This window comes from Strongylocentrotus purpuratus, unplaced genomic scaffold (assembly GCF_000002235.5).
Source record: "Strongylocentrotus purpuratus isolate Spur 01 unplaced genomic scaffold, Spur_5.0 spur5_scaffold_6, whole genome shotgun sequence".
Classification (NCBI taxonomy): Eukaryota; Metazoa; Echinodermata; class Echinoidea; order Camarodonta; family Strongylocentrotidae; genus Strongylocentrotus; species Strongylocentrotus purpuratus.
In genome coordinates, this window is record NW_022145612.1 from 42297934 (window position 1) to 42315858 (window position 17925).

General features: G+C 41.5%; 2 protein-coding genes across 2 annotated transcripts; one reads left to right on the forward strand and one right to left on the reverse strand.

Moving 5' to 3' along the window:
• The first annotated feature begins 1098 nt into the window (after nucleotides 1-1098).
• Nucleotides 1099-17886, forward strand: LOC115919139 (serine/arginine repetitive matrix protein 1-like). The gene is made up of 2 exons (XM_030972028.1): nucleotides 1099-1347; nucleotides 14978-17886. The coding sequence occupies exon 2, from the start codon at nucleotides 15547-15549 to the stop codon at nucleotides 17866-17868; it is 2322 nt and encodes a 773-aa protein (XP_030827888.1). The 5' UTR covers nucleotides 1099-1347; nucleotides 14978-15546; the 3' UTR covers nucleotides 17869-17886.
• On the reverse strand, nucleotides 4314-8770 carry LOC105439021. The gene is made up of 2 exons (XM_031000011.1): nucleotides 4440-8770; nucleotides 4314-4404 (listed from the first exon to the last, which is right to left on the reverse strand). Exons 1-2 carry the CDS (start codon nucleotides 8768-8770, stop codon nucleotides 4314-4316), a joined length of 4422 nt encoding a protein of 1473 aa, XP_030855871.1.
• Nucleotides 17887-17925: the final 39 nt, after the last annotated feature.

Genomic DNA, 17925 nt, shown 5'->3' on the forward strand with positions numbered 1-17925 from the left:
AGATATTGACCCCTTGATATTTTAAAGAACATTCTTTGTGTTTTTTTAGGACTTCCAAACTGAGAAATAATGACTAGAAAAAAAAAGAGATTTTTCCTTCCCTCATGCTCTGTCACATAAAAGAGATTTTTGGAAAATTATTCCCTACAGGTATAAAACTGCCTCTCCTCTTCTCTCTCTCTCTCTCTCTCTCTCTCTCTCTCTCTCTCTCTTTCTCTTTTTCTCTTGTTCTCTCTTTTCCAACTCTCTGGTTATACTTTGAATGTCCAGTAAGTAAAGGTTTAAAAAAAACCTTGAGCTGCTCAAAACCGCAAATTGGTTGGAATTTTCAGTTTCCTCACCTCCCATGGTTTTAGCTCCTGTGGAGCAATAAAAAAAACTGGACATTGGGGCCTAAAGAAAGGGAGAGAGGGAATAAAGTCAGGGCACATGACTTTTATTTTCTAGAACATGGTGTGTAGCATGATGTATGAGTTCCTGTTGTGGTCTCTTCAGGTGGACAATTACATTGTTGATGTCACTGTGATGTCACTGTGAGGTGCTTCATGGACTTGATTTTTTTTCTGATGAAAATGTTTAGAATACTGAAAACAGTATAAATGTACCCCCTCAATCATAACAGTTCATGAAATAATCTTCCTTTATGGGTGTATATGGGTGTATTTGTGGTGTTACCTTTCAAATTTTCTCTGAAAGGGAAATGGAGTGGTCGAATCTCCGTTGAGTTGCATGTATAGCCTATAGCCTATAGCCTATAGGCTACATGTAGTTAATAAAATGAAGGAAGTCTTTTATCCAGTCAAGATAATTGGTTTCTTATCTTTGGCCAGTTTGCTGAATATATCAGGGCAGTGATAACAAGAAGAATCTATTTTGAGATCCCAACTTATGCAAGAAGAAGAATTTTGAAGGGCGGAGGCCTTCTTACCTCGGAGTTTCTTGTTGGTTCAAGAGGGTCACGTTTCCCACCCAGTACCATGGGTAGAGGGGCGTGCTGTGTTCCCCCATAGACGTCTATGGTTCCCCCTTCCTCCAACAAGCCCTCCTCTTTTTTGATTGCCAGGGTCTTCTTACCAGGCACATTTAGGAGGTCAGTTGGGGGTCAGGGTAATCTACTGATAATGGCCCCCAAGATAAACTGGGTACCCTATTATGTAAGAGGTAAATTGATAGCAGAATTTCTTTCTTTTCTTTCCCCATTGAGTTGGTTATCCTGTTTGTGTGCCTGTCTGCTAAAACATTTATTGTTCTATTCTAGTCTTGGATACCAGTTGTTTGGAGGAGTTCCGAGGTGTATTTTTTTGCAACTCCCTGATATCAGTGATGTAAATTTCTAATTCTCTACATGTAAGTACATCTGACACCTTTGATCAAAACAAGTCTAAAGATACAATTCTTTAAAATAAAAAAATAGAAATTGTAAAACTGAGGAGAAAGATTTGTTTTGCTTGATATAAGTTCTATGATTACACTTCTCCATAGAGTACTCGTGTATAAATATTTGAACATTTAGTGTTGGGGACACTGTGACGATAAATAATCAAGCAGGACACAAAGTTCTAAACCCAGTATGAGACCACGCTGTCAAGATACTTCAGCACGTATCAGCACGGTTCAATCTGTAATTGAACAAAACAAATAAAGGAAACATCCAATCAATACTGGAATACATGTACACATGCTTATCAATGACATTATTGTTACAATAATTATCCATCTTGTCTGGTCTCAATCAATAAATGCATCACTGAATATGAATTAACTTGTTTGTGTCAATTATTTGTGTCATATCCAAAAACCTCTCCTGAAACAATATCTGATCTTAAATACAATTATTTGATACAAAAGGCTTGCTTGCTTCTATCCTAGCACTGACTTTCAAATATGTAAACAATAACCGGTCAAAGCAATGCTCTCAAAACCCTAATTTCACAACACAAGGCCCAAGTTTAGCTTAGCAAAATACTTATAAACAATGTATTCAAAGCCTAACTTTTATCTCCCTAAATGAGACATTTATTTATTATTCATCACTAATAACCAGCTTGAACATTTATATCAACCTTGTAAGAAATAATATGCTTCAGCTATCATACAGCCTTATTTATCATGGCTCACTTCATAATCTGTCAACTAACAAAAGAGGCGTGACTACTTCCGGTCACTAAACGTGTACAGTGCATGCATGCATTACTTGCACGTATTATGTATACCACTGCTACATTACGTACTTCAATACAAATCTTTCGCAACAAATTTACATCACTAACCATCAACATAATTAATAGAAATTATCACTGATTATCACTCAACAACTCTTTAAAGGAATAGCAATGTAATTGTCTACTTACAACGTAGGGCTCATCAAAAAGAATTAATTTATCATCACAACCTCACGGTCGTCAGACCGTTCCAAACAAGGAAAATCAGTGGCATGCGAAGAAACGCCCTCAATAGTCAAATACATGTCAATTCCCCCAAAAGCCTCGTCTATGACGTCAGCATTTCCCAACTTATCGTTACATGATTTTATCAACACAGGAGAAAACTTCCTGTCAGTAACATACCGGCCCCTTAAATGTGAGCTAAAGGCAATCATTTATAACATCATATATCAAAAAAAAAAAAAAATATTTTGACAATTTAAATGCTCTGTTACACATGACTGTCTTTACTTGTACCTGAAACACATTATCAATATGTTAATTTGTTTGCAGTAAATGTGTATATACTGGAAGACAACACAGATCTAAAGAAAATTCCATATTCTCAAATATTTTACTCCTAAGAATCCCATAGTTTAGCAATTTCTTGCAATGTCAGAAAACATCAATATTGATCAATTCTCATCTCCTTTTAAAATAATCTCCCTCTTTAGAAAGTAAATCTCTGCACAAAATGCAATTGCATGATAAAATAGTGATTTCTATCTTGAAAACAACCTGTTGAATAATGTTAATACATGTATATAAAACAAACATCACAACAATATACATGCACATCGATACATAAATTTGATATTGATGTGTTGTCTGTACGAAAAAGAGTCCAATAAGGCTCCTGTTGCTAAGCAACCAGTCCACTAGCCTGCTATACAGGTGAATACTTGAAATGTCCTTTTTCAGAGTAATAAATGAGTCCACTCTATGCAGAATTATTAGTCCTTTCAAATAACAGTCCATGGTGTAAACTGTACTTTGATTTCTCTGTTCATTTGTCAAAATGTCTATTCATCTTGAAATGTCTCTCTATCGAAGTTCAGTTCTGTCAAATAGAGTGCTCTAAGAAACAAACACAGGGGTAAAACTTGTACCTATCTGGGGATAGAATATACCTATCTATGATTCACTGATTCCAAAAGACACAGCTTATGAATTGGCCTAACAAGGGTCGATGATTTGGTTTGCACCCTAACTGACCTAACTAGCCCATCCTTGCCTGGGAAAATCTCTACAACGCGACCGACAGCCCAGTGGTTTCGTGGTGCTTCTTCCATGATGTGAACGATGTCACCCACGCTAACATCACGCTCACGCTCGTTCCACCTTTGTCGCGCTTGGAGTGTAGGAAGATACTCTTTCCTCCATCTCTGCCAGAAAATGTCACTAAGGTACTGAACCTGTCTCCATCGTCGCCTGCTATAGACATCTCGTGCCTCGAAGAGGTCAGGCGGCCCAGTACCATTACCCCGCAGCAGGAGCAAATGATTCGGAGTGAGGGGTTCTGGATCCACCGCATCATCCGACACTACCGTCAGAGGGCGCCCGTTGATGATGGACTCCACCTTACACATCAGCGTTGATAAGTTCTCGTCAGACAGCACTTGCTGTCTCATCAAGGCACCGAGCACCTTCTTCGTCGTTCTTATCTGGCGTTCCCAACATCCACCCATGTGCGAGGCCGCTGGTGGGTTAAACCTCCATTCAATGCCTTTCTGGAGTAGATGGTCATGAATTCTCTGCTGGTTCCATCTACTTAACCCCTCTCGCAGCTCTCTCTCTGCTCCGACGAAATTCGTGCCGTTGTCAGATCTGATGAGCTCTGGTCTTCCACGGCGAGCCATGAATCGATGAAGAGCGTTCAGAAATGAATCAGTGTCCATAGAATGCAAGATCTCTATGTGTACGGCTCTCACACATAGGCAAGTGAAGATACAGCCATATCTCTTCACTTGGCTTCTGCCCTGTTTGACAAGATAAGGGCCAAAGCAGTCCACTCCAACATTAGTAAATGGTGGCTTGTCAAACGCCACACGATCACTAGGTAAATCAGCCATCTTCTGCCCGAGAGTTGGAGACGACAGGCGTTTACACTTAAAACAGTCCCGTTTCACCTGTCGCACAGTAGACCTCCCTCTGATCAACCAGAATCGCTGCCTCAGCATCGATAGGACATGCTCTCTGCCTAAATGTCCCATGTCATGAACATGTCTCACTAACAGTGTTACCACGTGATGCTTGGGTGGTAAGATGATGGGATGCTTCATCTCGTCACTCAGCTCTGCATTCCTAAGGCGGCCTCCAACACACAGCAACCCAGTTCTGCTCATCATAGGGTCTAACTTATAGAGAGGGCTGGACTTCTTCAACTTACTAGCCCTCTGCTTTCCATTCAAGGCTGGCTTCTCCTCAATTGCCTGGTATTCAGCTGGGTATGCCAGGCGCTGAACATATTTCAGGATTGCCTGCTCAGCCTCTCTCATGTCATCCACTGTAAGAAGCACCTTACAGTCAAATACCTCCTTCCGCACCTTGCACAGAAGATATCCCCGAAACTGCAAGATTCTAGCTACTGCCTTCTTTAGTTTGCACCAATCTGAAAAGTAGCTCAACAGTTCATCAGTAGCCGCAATTGGTACATCAACATCAGTCTCAGCGGCATAAGCCTTCACAGTTTTTACTTCAGGATCATCGTTTAGTAGGATATCATCAGCTTCTGGATCTTGGCTCTGCTGCTCTTCAGTCAACAGGATGAATTTTGGCCCATGAAGCCATCTCTCACTAGCCACGAGATCCCTAGCACTCATGCCTCTACTGACGTCATCAGCCGGATTCTCTTTCGTGTTGACATGATGCCACTGCTTTACATCACTGGCAGAGTGAATCATAGACAGTCTATTGGCAATAAAGGTGTGAAACCTTTTGTCTTCATTCTTAATGTATGCCAATACAATCATGCTGTCAGTCCAGAACACAGAGTCTTTTAGTGGTAGATCCAGTTCTCTCCTCACTAAGACATCTGACTTCACCGCAACAGTAGCAGCCATCAATTCGAGACGAGGAATCGTAGTCTTCTTCACTGGAGCGAGGCGAGACTTGGCAAAGACAAGACTGCTACAGACTTGCCCTTTAGAGTTCCTTACCACCAGGTATGTCACCGCTCCATAGGCATCTTCGGATGCATCAGCAAAGTGATGTAACTGATGCTCTGTCTTGGCACCATATCCTGCAGGAACCACACATCTTGGCACCTTGAAGTTTTCTACTTCAGGAAGTTGCTTTACCCACTGCTGCCATAACTGCAGTCCAACATCTGGAATTGGGTCATCCCATCCTAACTTCTTTGTTGCTAACTTCTGCATCAACAGCTTAGCTCTCAAGATAAAGGGACTCAGGTAGCCAAGCGGGTCATAAATGCTTGACACAATGCTAAGCAAACCCCTTCTTGTCAGTGGTTTCTCCTTTATCAATGTCTTGTACTCTAGACGGTCCTCTTGCACATCCCATTTGATCCCCAGGGCTCTTTCAACTGGTAGTGCTTCCTTGCTAAGATCTAAGTCCTTAACTTGTTTACTTCTATCCTCCACTGGGATGGCTTCCACAACTTTGCGGTTGTTACTTGTCCACTTGATCAGGTTAAAGCCTCCCTTCTCTAGCAGGCCTTTCAATTCTTGTGCTAGTCGTATGGCATCTTCCTCATCCTTAGTGGAGATTAAGCAGTCGTCCACATAGAAATTCCTAGTCACTGCCTTTACTGCTTCAGGAGAGAATTCACCCTTGTTGTCTTCAGCTGTGCGTCGTAAGGCATAGCTACAGCAGCTGGGACTCCAAGTCCCACCGAATAAGTGCACACACATTCTGTAGACACATGGATCTTCCTTCAAGTCACCTGTTGGCCACCATAAGAATCTCAGTACATCTCGGTCTGGCGCTGGCACACGAACTTGATGAAACATCGCTTCAATGTCTGCCATCAAAGCCACTGGCGCAGTTCTAAACCTCAACAGCACTCCGATCAGCTTGTTAGTCAGATCTGGTCCCTGATTAACCACATCATTCAGTGACAAACCTTTCCATGCTGATGCACAATCGAAGACTATTCTCACTTTTCCCGGTTTCTGGGGATGGAATACCGGGTGATGTGGCAAATACCATTCGCATTCCTTCTTACTGTCAAGTTCATTGACCTCCTCTGCATATCCCTTCTTCAAAAGGTCTGCCATGCCATCTGTATACTTCTGAAGGAGACCATCACTCTGACTAAGCCTTCTTCCAAGACTTTGGAGTCTCCTTTCAGCCAACCATCGGTTATTCTGGAGATCTGGAGGTCTCTTCTTGAACGGGATAGGGAGCTGATAATGACCTTCCTCTATGCAGATGCCCTGCTCCCACTCTGCCAAGGCCTTGACATCATTCCTTGACATAGCTCTCTCTTCCTTGAAAGGATCAGGGGTCTCAAGCTTCCAGAACCTCTCTAACTGTCTCTCGAGGCACAGATCTCCTTCGATGAAGGTGTTCGTAGCATACACTGGAGTGTTCATTTCACATGCTCGGCTGAGTGGACCATGGAGTGACCACCCAAGGCACGTCCTTACTGCGTATGGTCCTTTCTCTCCATGTCTAACCTCTAGAGGCATCAGAGCTTCTGGGACGTCTTGACCGATGACCAGTCCCACCTCATCTTCAGTGGCCACAGGGATGTCAATCCCTCTTAGGTGGGTCAGTCCTTTGATGTCATCGACTGTGGCCATGTGTACACCCTTGACGTTGATATTTTCCTTTGTGTACACACATAACATCTTGATCTGCTTGCTGTTATCTCCGGAGTCCACAACCAAACTGACGGCTTCAGTGTGGACAGTACTTTCTTTACGATCAAGGGTCGTTAGTAGAAGCTTCCCTTTGACTCCCTTAGCACCGAGTGACCTTGCTAAACTTGCTGAACAAAATGTACTTGTTGACCCTTGGTCCAGCAATGCATATGTCCACAGCATAACTTGGCAGCCTTCTGCCTTCACCCTCACAGGCACTATAGGGAGCACACTTTTCCTGCCGGCCCCTGTGGAACTACAGGAGGCTTCTTGCTCCACATTTCTATTTTGTGTGCCGCCATCAGGTTCTGTCATATGGAGAAGCTTATTGTGCTTCCTTGTGCAACCATCTACTGAGCAAGTCCTCTTGCTACTACATGCTCCTATCATATGACCTCGTCTTAGACAGTTAAAACACAGTCCCTTGTTCCTTGCTAACCGCATTCTATCCTTAGGAGGCAAGTCCTTAAACTGCTTACAATCCCACAGCCTATGGTTACCCTTGCACTGGAAACACTCTACATGTAGTTCAACAGGCTTTGCAGTGGAAGATGTAGAGAAGGAGCCCTTTGACTTCCCACTTCGAGAAGGCGTGCGTTGCTCACTCTGACCAGTCATCAGCTCTCCATACACCGGGTCATTAACTTCCTGCGCAGCCTCCTGCACAAAGTACATCAGATCTTCAAATCTTGGGATTCTCTCCTGGCGCCGAATCGCTCCAACTCTGCTCAGCCACTTCCCTTTTAAATGGAAAGGCAGTCTCTCCGCCAGTGGGAGAAGCACCTTCTGAGGGGAGAGTTCCTGTTCGAATCCCATTGCTTGAAACGACATAAGGCAGACACTCATGTCATCTGCCAGCTCTCTTAGACCTTTCTTGTCACGAGGGCCAATCTGCTTCCCAAATGTTATCTTCTTCATCCAGGAGTCTGTGATGACAACTGGGTCTCCAAATCTTTCAATCAGAAGTCGCTTTGCTGTTGAATATCCTTGTGATGCGTTCATTAATAAGCAAGGACTCAAACGTCTCTTAGGTTCCCCTCGACAATAGTATAAGAGGCGAGTTAGCTTCGTCCTATCTCCGCACGAACTAGAGTCAATGTTGTCCTCGAAACTCCGCCAGAACTCCCAAAATTCTAGGGGATTTCCGTCATAAGGCGTCAACTCGGCCTTAGGCAGCTGCATCACCTCCCAAAGACGGCGTTGCTCCTGTTGTCCTTCCTTCAGTAGGGTGACTACATCTGAATCATCACTCATGGTCAGCGGTTGTCCATGGTCAGACCTATCTGCTGTGATAGGCTTACACTTCGTAGACTTAGTAGGAACAACAGTCTCTGTCACCACCTTGCCAGGAGTGTATGGTAAGGTTTCATCCTGTTCTTTCTCAGGAAAGCTTATTCCTAACTTCTTATTCTCAAACTCTAGGTATATCTGTTCTTCTGCTTCTGCAACCCTGAGCTTCGTCTGCATCGATAATCTCAACTTACGCTGCGTTAGTTGAAATTCCTCAAGTTCTAGCTGTTGGCGTTCTTCTATAGCAGCTGCTTCAGCTGCTAGGGCTGCCTTTCTGGACATAGCTTTCAACATGGCTGACGAAGCAGAGCTAGTATGGCTGACACACTGACTCACCGAGTCTTCAGGATTCACCTCCAACACTTTTTCCTGTTTCTTTTCCTGGTTTTCATCTTCCTGTCTGACCTCAGACTGCCCACCAGCAGCTTGAAGTTGACCTGCTGCATTCATCCTGATGAAGCGTTATTGAACTTGATGTTGGGGACACTGTGACGATAAATAATCAAGCAGGACACAAAGTTCTAAACCCAGTATGAGACCACGCTGTCAAGATACTTCAGCACGTATCAGCACGGTTCAATCTGTAATTGAACAAAACAAATAAAGGAAACATCCAATCAATACTGGAATACATGTACACATGCTTATCAATGACATTATTGTTACAATAATTATCCATCTTGTCTGGTCTCAATCAATAAATGCATCACTGAATATGAATTAACTTGTTTGTGTCAATTATTTGTGTCATATCCAAAAACCTCTCCTGAAACAATATCTGATCTTAAATACAATTATTTGATACAAAAGGCTTGCTTGCTTCTATCCTAGCACTGACTTTCAAATATGTAAACAATAACCGGTCAAAGCAATGCTCTCAAAACCCTAATTTCACAACACAAGGCCCAAGTTTAGCTTAGCAAAATACTTATAAACAATGTATTCAAAGCCTAACTTTTATCTCCCTAAATGAGACATTTATTTATTATTCATCACTAATAACCAGCTTGAACATTTATATCAACCTTGTAAGAAATAATATGCTTCAGCTATCATACAGCCTTATTTATCATGGCTCACTTCATAATCTGTCAACTAACAAAAGAGGCGTGACTACTTCCGGTCACTAAACGTGTACAGTGCATGCATGCATTACTTGCACGTATTATGTATACCACTGCTACATTACGTACTTCAATACAAATCTTTCGCAACAAATTTACATCACTAACCATCAACATAATTAATAGAAATTATCACTGATTATCACTCAACAACTCTTTAAAGGAATAGCAATGTAATTGTCTACTTACAACGTAGGGCTCATCAAAAAGAATTAATTTATCATCACAACCTCACGGTCGTCAGACCGTTCCAAACAAGGAAAATCAGTGGCATGCGAAGAAACGCCCTCAATAGTCAAATACATGTCAATTCCCCCAAAAGCCTCGTCTATGACGTCAGCATTTCCCAACTTATCGTTACATGATTTTATCAACACAGGAGAAAACTTCCTGTCAGTAACATTTAGTTATTCACCTTTTTTGACAAATTAAGTTACCGGTATCAGCAATTTATTCAGAACTTCAATATTCCCAAAGGACATCACACCTATCAATCCACAGTGCTTTATTTTGACACTTTCTATGCTTGAACATTTCTCAATTAAAGGTATTACAAAGTTTTGGTATGGGGTCATGAATTTGGTTCAAATTAACATACTGGAAGCATATGCGTTCCTACAATATTAATTGATCGTTGTCCCGGTTGAAATCGAGTCTAAAATTATGAAATTATAAATAATAAACTCTTTATGTTGTATAGCTCCCTCTCACGGTCAAGATATCAATTTAGCTATGAAACACTGTTTCTTGATTAAAATCGACCGATTAGCTATTCCCGTTTGGAAATTATATATCACAACTACATATTCTGAGATTGTCATGGTCGCAGCTACCATTGTACGGTCCTGGGCGCTATTTGAAATTTATCAAAATTTACCGGGAGCACCGGTAAATTTTTATATTAAATTTTTCTCGAAAACAGAAGTGTTTTAGGGGTTAATTTTGTTAGTGCTTATAATACATCCACAGGGACATCCAAATATATCCAAATATATCAAAATTGTAAAGATTCACTATCCACCCAACTCTCAAAATTTCCCAAAACTTTGTATTATCTTTAAAGATAAAGTTCGGTTCTGGTCATGCGATTGCATTGTGAAAGAAACGTTGTGGAATCGATCAGAAAAGGTTGATAAGTATTGGTGTGTACTGTAGTTCTGGAGTTCTCAAAATGATAAGAAATTTGGCCTAGTCTTGGTAAAATTACGAACACTATACGCAGAAAGATATAGGACTACACAAACATGTGGCATAAATATCTGTCCCGATTTTTTTATGATGTTACATGCCATATTTAGAATATTAAGGCATTTGAAGAGCCATGCTTTTCAGGGAACATTTTTTATCTGATGTTCTTTCACAATTGCATAATAACAATGATAATGCTCACAACTTATTTATCACCTCTTCCCAGAACTCAACTTTCTATCAGTAGTCATACAAATACCATGGAGCTATAAGAGATATAGGGCGCGTTCATGCTTGATTTTGAAGGTAGAATGAGCGATTTGTAACGCTCATCGTAAACGCTCATCGTAATCTCAGTTCCACGGTGTACTGTTCATGCTCACTTCTCCAGGCAATTCTCCCTTGGTGGCCTTAATTGGCCTAGCAGCTGGATTCGCAACCTTGAAATGCGCATGCTATATAGACCATGGTCCATGCGTAGACCCACTAGAGGTCAGTGCGTTGACCCCATTTAAACGCGTTTACAAATTGTAAACGCATCTTTTTGTGAGTTTACGATCAGCGATCGTGATCGCCGTTTTTCGGTGATTCTACAAAAGTAAGCATGGACGCAACCGTGTTTTAAACTAAACGCGTAACAGATGCCTGATTCTGGCCAGAAAAAGTGAAGCATGAACATGCCCTTAGATCCATGCAAATACCCCTCCCTTGTCATGAAGCCTTGAAGGTATCATTGGTCAAGAATTATTATTTTTCCACTATCATGGTACCAGCATCGTCCAGCCTCCAGGCATTTCAAAGGCATATGATATTGAAGGTCATTTTCAGTTGTTATGCTTCGTCGTTGATATGAGTAAGATAGTTTCTGCTAAGCTGGGATTAGTAGAAATTATCAGAGTGTAGCCTAGGCAGCATCGTGCAAATACGAAGGCATTAGAGATAAAACAAAATTCCCGCGTGATTAATTAAGAATGCCTTGATTCGTTAAAGACAAGCATTCATGGCCTCCCAAAAGAGAGATTAGAATCGTGTTGCACGGATCTGTATTCTTCTAGATGATTTTGGTTTGTATAATTCAGAGAGATGTGTCTTTAAAGTAGGCCTATACATAATAGCATTTTATAGGCTTGGTTGAATCGTCATATTTGAAATTGTACCAATCTGCAAACTTCACACGTCGATACTTGATTCCTTTGAAAGGCGGAAACAGTGTCATTGATAATAACATATTACTTGCATGTATGGCCATACTAATGAAACCTCTTTAGACACATCAAACATTTCCGTTAATACCAATACCATTTATGAATAAGAATCAGACACACTCTAGAATTGAAAGCTTGTAGAGAGAAAAATTATTTGTTTGGAGGAGATCTCGTAAAATTGAACTGAAAAGCAAATTCTTTTTTTTAATTTTTTATACATCTGTGTCTGTAAATATTATTGATACAGAATAACTCATATATGGTATCTTAACTTACTGAGTGAAATAATGTATCTGACATTACAATCAAGGAAAGCCTTATCGACTACTGCTGCTGCACAAAACACCTCTTTGACTATTACTCAACATTTTTTTTGTGTAGGCTTATATTTCTTACATTATTATCTTCAATCCTTGTCAGTATTAAAGTTACATAGGAGTGATCAAGAGAATTGATAAATCAGGTACTTGTGATCCTTCGTCAACTACAGAAGTGATATAAGCTAAGTTTAAAATATATACAGTTGAAAGTTCATTAATATAAGTTTGTTACACTATTCAGTGTAAGAGTCAAGTGTTTATGATATAAATTAAATGCCATCTTCCCATCTTGACTTGAGCGAGATATTGAAGCATTGTTCTGTGTATGCTTGAAACTATGAAAAGCTTGTTTGAGAGTACCTCCCCATTCCTTCTTTCCACTATTTCTAAATGGAATGACGCAAGCTCCTTGGTAAATCAATTGTGCAAATAATTAGAATGCTGCCCTGTATATCATCATGGACCTAATATTATGCAGGCTTTGTTCTGCTTATTACATAACAGGGCAAAGAGAAATCAACGCTTGATTGGTGATTAGCACCCAGGAACGTGTTATTAACCGCGTGTAGCGGCGCTGATGCATTGCAACTCTTTGAATCTGCTATTTCCTGTTGAATATTGCCTTTAATGAAGTACATTATAGTAATGAGATTCAGATAATGCAGAAATAAAGGGGAAAATAGACAGCAAGAGCTCATTTTAAACAAAATCAGTCAAACTGTCCATTAGAAATACTTACAATGTAAGACGTTATAGGTCTGCTCGCAAGCTTTGAAAAATCATGTGTTAACCAGTAATTAGCCTAACATTTTTTTTAAAATTCAGTAAGAGAATGAATTTAGAGCAAATGAAAAAGGGTTCTTAGGTTTAAATTGATGATTCTCTTAACAGGCATTGAGCTCATGCGTATTTGATTAGTACATTGATGACATCAAAATTTAAACAAATCTATCAAAGGAAGCACTCTTTCTCACAGTATGCATGTTATGTTCCCCATTTTTAGTTATTGAGACTTTGAGATATTGAGACAATATCTCTTGTAAATCCTTTGTAAAACCCAGTTGCACACAACTCACAACTCAAATGATTATGAATGATATCTTTTTAACATCAGCTGCATTTACAATGCAACCTAAAATGGTCAGTTTTTCTCAGATTCCGGTGTTTCGCCAGTAGTCGCTATGCAACCACCAGCAAAAAAAACAACACTCCAGAGGTGTGTTTTTTTTTTTTAAGCCTGCTAAATTTTTTGCAGTGTAAAAGAAAACTTCAATGAGATATCTGTTTTTGTCACGTGTCGACTCTCCTTGCCTCTGTGCACGCTAATGCATGCAGGATATGCAGAGCACCGACGAGGCGCAGATGCGCACTTCTCACGCCCAAAACCTGTATGAGCAAAATTTGACGGTTTTCCATGGGTTTTTCCAGTAGTGTAAATGGTAGACTGTTACGCTAAAAAAAAAAAGACCAGGGACCCGTTGCACAAAACTTATCATTGATGGTAACTTTGCCATCAATGGTAACTACCATGGAAACCTTGATTTTGATTGGCTGTTTAGCCCTGTTACCATGGTAGTTGCCACTGATGGCAAGATTACCATCAATGCTAAGTTTTATGCAACAGGGCACTGGCTACATTCCGCTTTGTTGTATAAATCCAACAAATGTGCCAGAATCGAGCTTGGCCTTCTCTTTTCGAGCCTACCTGTTAACCAAAAAAAATCATTGGTTTTTCAAAATGGTCTTTGGGATCTGTAAATAGGCCCTACAGACCCAATACGCTGGAGCAGATTTCAAATCCCCTTCATAGGACATTTACAGAGAAAAAAAATGAGAGAAAGAGGGAGAGAGAGAGAGAGAGAGAGAGGGAGAGAGAGAGAGAGAGTGAGAAGAGAGAGAGAGAGTGTGAGAAGAGAGAGAGAGAGAGAGAGAGAGAGAGAGAGAGAGAGAGAGAGAGAGAGTGTGTGAGAGAGAGTGTGTGAGAAGAGAGAGAGAGAGAGAGAGAGAGAGAGAGGGAGAGAGAGAGAGAGAGTGGGGGGGGGGGGGTGTGAGAGGGGAAGTGAAAATAAATTTATATAATGCTACTATTATAAAGCTGACAAATGAATATATTTAATTGCTCCCTTATGTGGACGCTCCAAGCATTTTTGTTAATCAGTGCAAAATAAACATACAAAAAGAAAGAAAGACAGTGAATAAAAATAGAAGAATTTATATGGTTACATTTTCAATACCTTTTCAATACCTTCACAAAAGATTTGAATTGAGAGGTAACAACAAAAAAAGAGAACTGTAAAGAAAGCAGTCATTTCAATGTATTTTTGGCTTCCCTCCTAATAAATCATTATACTTGCACTCCTTAGGGAATGTTTTGCCTGAAAATATATGCAATGAAATTAATGCAAGAAATCTTTACTAAATGAATACATGGCCTGACCAAGGTTAATTTTTTTTCTCAAGAATTGGGGGGGGGGGGGGGGGAGAAAGAAAAGATTTCAAGCTTGTATTAAAGCAATCACATTTCAGAAATTAGTTTGTTGAATTTTTTGCTTCTATTAATATTAAAGACTCAATTTTAAAATGTATGCCTACTGTATTGAGAAGCACAACGTTCTGGTCCCTGTTATGTTGTTTGAAGGGAGCTTCATACTCGGAGGGAGGCAGTGATTCATGATTTGATTTACTTCTTCAGCTTCACAGCTATCATGTGCATTATTTTTGCAAAAAATGTGAATGTGCAAAATTAAGCTACATGTGGTATGAATGATTTAGCACTGTGACTCAATTCTCTTCTTCTCTTTTCTTTGTTTTGTTTAACAGGGGTTGCAAGTCCACCGTCTCATCCCCCGCTCCCGAAGAAGCCATCCCTTGCCCCGAAGCCTAAAGGACTTGCTGTAACATCACCAAGGAACACACTCATCGAAGGAGATAGCATCGAGAGCATCACCAGTACCTCCTCCTCAGATACCATAACCAATGATGATTCCTCTCCGGTGACACCACAGATACAGACCAGCAACCCCGAGGCTTCCAAACCCAAAGGTAGTCCAAGCAGACCAACTCCGAGGCCACGGAAGACTATCAAAGCTAATGGCACTCCAGGTGAGGTGGCACCAAGTCCCAGGCCTCGAGTGCTGCCGAAGCGCAACATCCCTCAACAAGAATCGGACCGATCTCAACCTGCAGAAGAATTATCGTCATCCACATTACCCAATGGCAATGAGTGTAATGTGGTCACAAATGGTACCACATCAAGTCCTCGCGAGAGACCAAATGTACCTGTCAGGAGATTGACCTTGGGTTCATCTGACCTCACTCCTAAAGTGTGCCCACGAACGTCTCCTAAATGGTCTCCTGTGCGAGCTCCATTGCACCGCTCCAGTTCTTCCATGTCAGACTATTCTGCATCTTCCAGCTCAGTTACAGATGGAGAATCAGACACACAGCAAAGTTTTGTATCATCAGACACCAAAGGCGCTGAGCAAAATGATTCATCAACAGGCACCAAGATAGAAACAGAGAACAGAGATGCAAACACCAGTGTCCCTACACATCGACCAAAGCCACACATAAGTCCCAAGAAACCTAGTCTTGCTATGCTGTCAAAGAGAAACACTATGTGTTCCATTGATAGCGCTAGTTTTGATAAAGATAATGAAAAGCTACCTTCTGAGAATGGAAAGAAAGCAACACCTCAGCGCCCAACGTTTCCACCTAAGAAACTTTCTGTTATACCTGTTCCACAGGGCTCTCCTTCCAAACCAACTGTGAAATCCAAACCCCCAGCGCAGCAAAGCACCGAAGTACCTAAGGAGGACCCTCCACAAAGAAATAGCAATAAATCAGAAGAGCTTTCGGAAGTTGTGCCTTCTAGTGGTGAGCCATCCAACAACAACAAGGATATTACTGAGAAACATAGTACTCTTAAATCAACAACTTATGAGCCAACCTCTCCAGTTTCTTCAGGAACTAAGATTAATCAGCCTGTAGAGGAGCCTAAAGCTCCTCCTATCCTTCCAAGGAAAACAATCCCTCGCAATCCTATAGCGCCACCAAGACGTGCTAAGAGTATGTCCGAGAGTGATCCAAACTGTGAGTTGAATACTGATGTGATAAGAAGTGATGAGAGCAACATAGAGACATCTTGCCAACAGAAGTCACTGGAGAGACATACAAAACTTCAAAGTGAAGGAGAAAAAAGGAATGGTGGCAAAATTGGAGATAGTTCAGACAATAGTAACAATGAAAGGAGTACATTCAAGAGAAATAGGAGAGCTGTGAAGTCTTGTGATCAACTAGCTTTTGATAGCATGAAATCACCCAAGGATAAGCGAAAGGTATCTAACGGTGAGGTTCAACAAAAACCAAAGCCACCACGGCCTCCTCCACCAAGTAAACCTCAAGGGTTGATTCATCAAGCATCGCTGCAGAGCCCACCTCCAAGACCAAAACCAATCAGAGCCAAAACCATTGATATGACTTCACAGGCAAAGGAAAAAGTCAAAACAGAATCAAGTAGAACGAGCAAACAAAATTCACCAATCAGGGGCAAAAAACTCAACCAGGTTACTTGTAGTTCTGACAATGAGAACCCTGATACCTCAGATTGGGAATTTATTGACCTAACGCCCCAGCAAAAGCAGCAGATTGATGAAAAGGGAAGAGAAAAAATTGTTACCAGTGAATCGTGCGAAGAGATGGCAAATCATAAGCCAAAGAATGATGATGAACCAGAGCATAAGGACAGACTGACCCCATCAAAGACATCCACCAATGAACAGCCAAAAAAAGTAGTGTCTAAGAGTGAAGAGACCTTGATAGCAAAAGAATCTGAACCAGAAACCGAAAAGCAGCCGCCAGGTGCGGCAGTGTCCCAGCTGAAGCTTAGAAAGGCACAACCTCCCATACCAGCTCAGAGAAATTCTATAGAAGGAAGCCCTGTCCACAAACCATCCTCTACCTCTGTCCTTGAAGAAAGGGATGGCACTTCCAGCAATCGCAACTCACAGGAGATCAGTGGACGTCCTTTGAGCCAAGGAAGTCCTGTCAATGGGCGTTCACCTCACTCCTCTCCAAAGAAGACCTTGAAAGACAGGGGAAGGGGTTCCTCCCCAAAACGACCTAGTTGCGCTCCTCCTCCTCCTCCCCCTGGTGCACCTCAACCAAATGTTGCAACACCACGTGCACAGTCGCCATCTCCAAAAATAGCACCAGTCCAGCCAAAGTCTCCAGCTCCTGCAGAACCTTCTCCAACCCCAAAGCCAAAAAGACCAGCTCCACCAAGACCGATGGCTCTCCCAACCAAAACATCCTCAAATAGCCGTAGTAATTCACCAAAGCCTGCTCTACCCCAAAATAATGATGATGGGGAGGAGGACCTAACCAACATCTACACTGAAGCAAATGCTCCGAACAGGGAAGACGGTGAAGACTCGGATACATCCAGTAGAGACCATGACTATGAACTCATTCCAGATCCCAGAAGGGCCACACTTACCAGAAACACAGAGCCAACTTCAAGCAGCGATGGAGAGACAAGAAAAGACAGCTCAAATCGAGCAAGCGGGTACATTGATGATGGGCTTTACTTAGAACCCAACCAAAGAGGAGAAGAAGAGGAACTGTTTGAAAATGAGTATGTGTATCCAGAATTTATGCCTGCAAATAACATTCCAGTCTCACCCCCTACACCCCTCCTAATCCTGAACTAGACCTTGTATTTACCCCAGAGCACCCTCCCGTGGAACCTAAAAGTCGGGTGTCGTCTG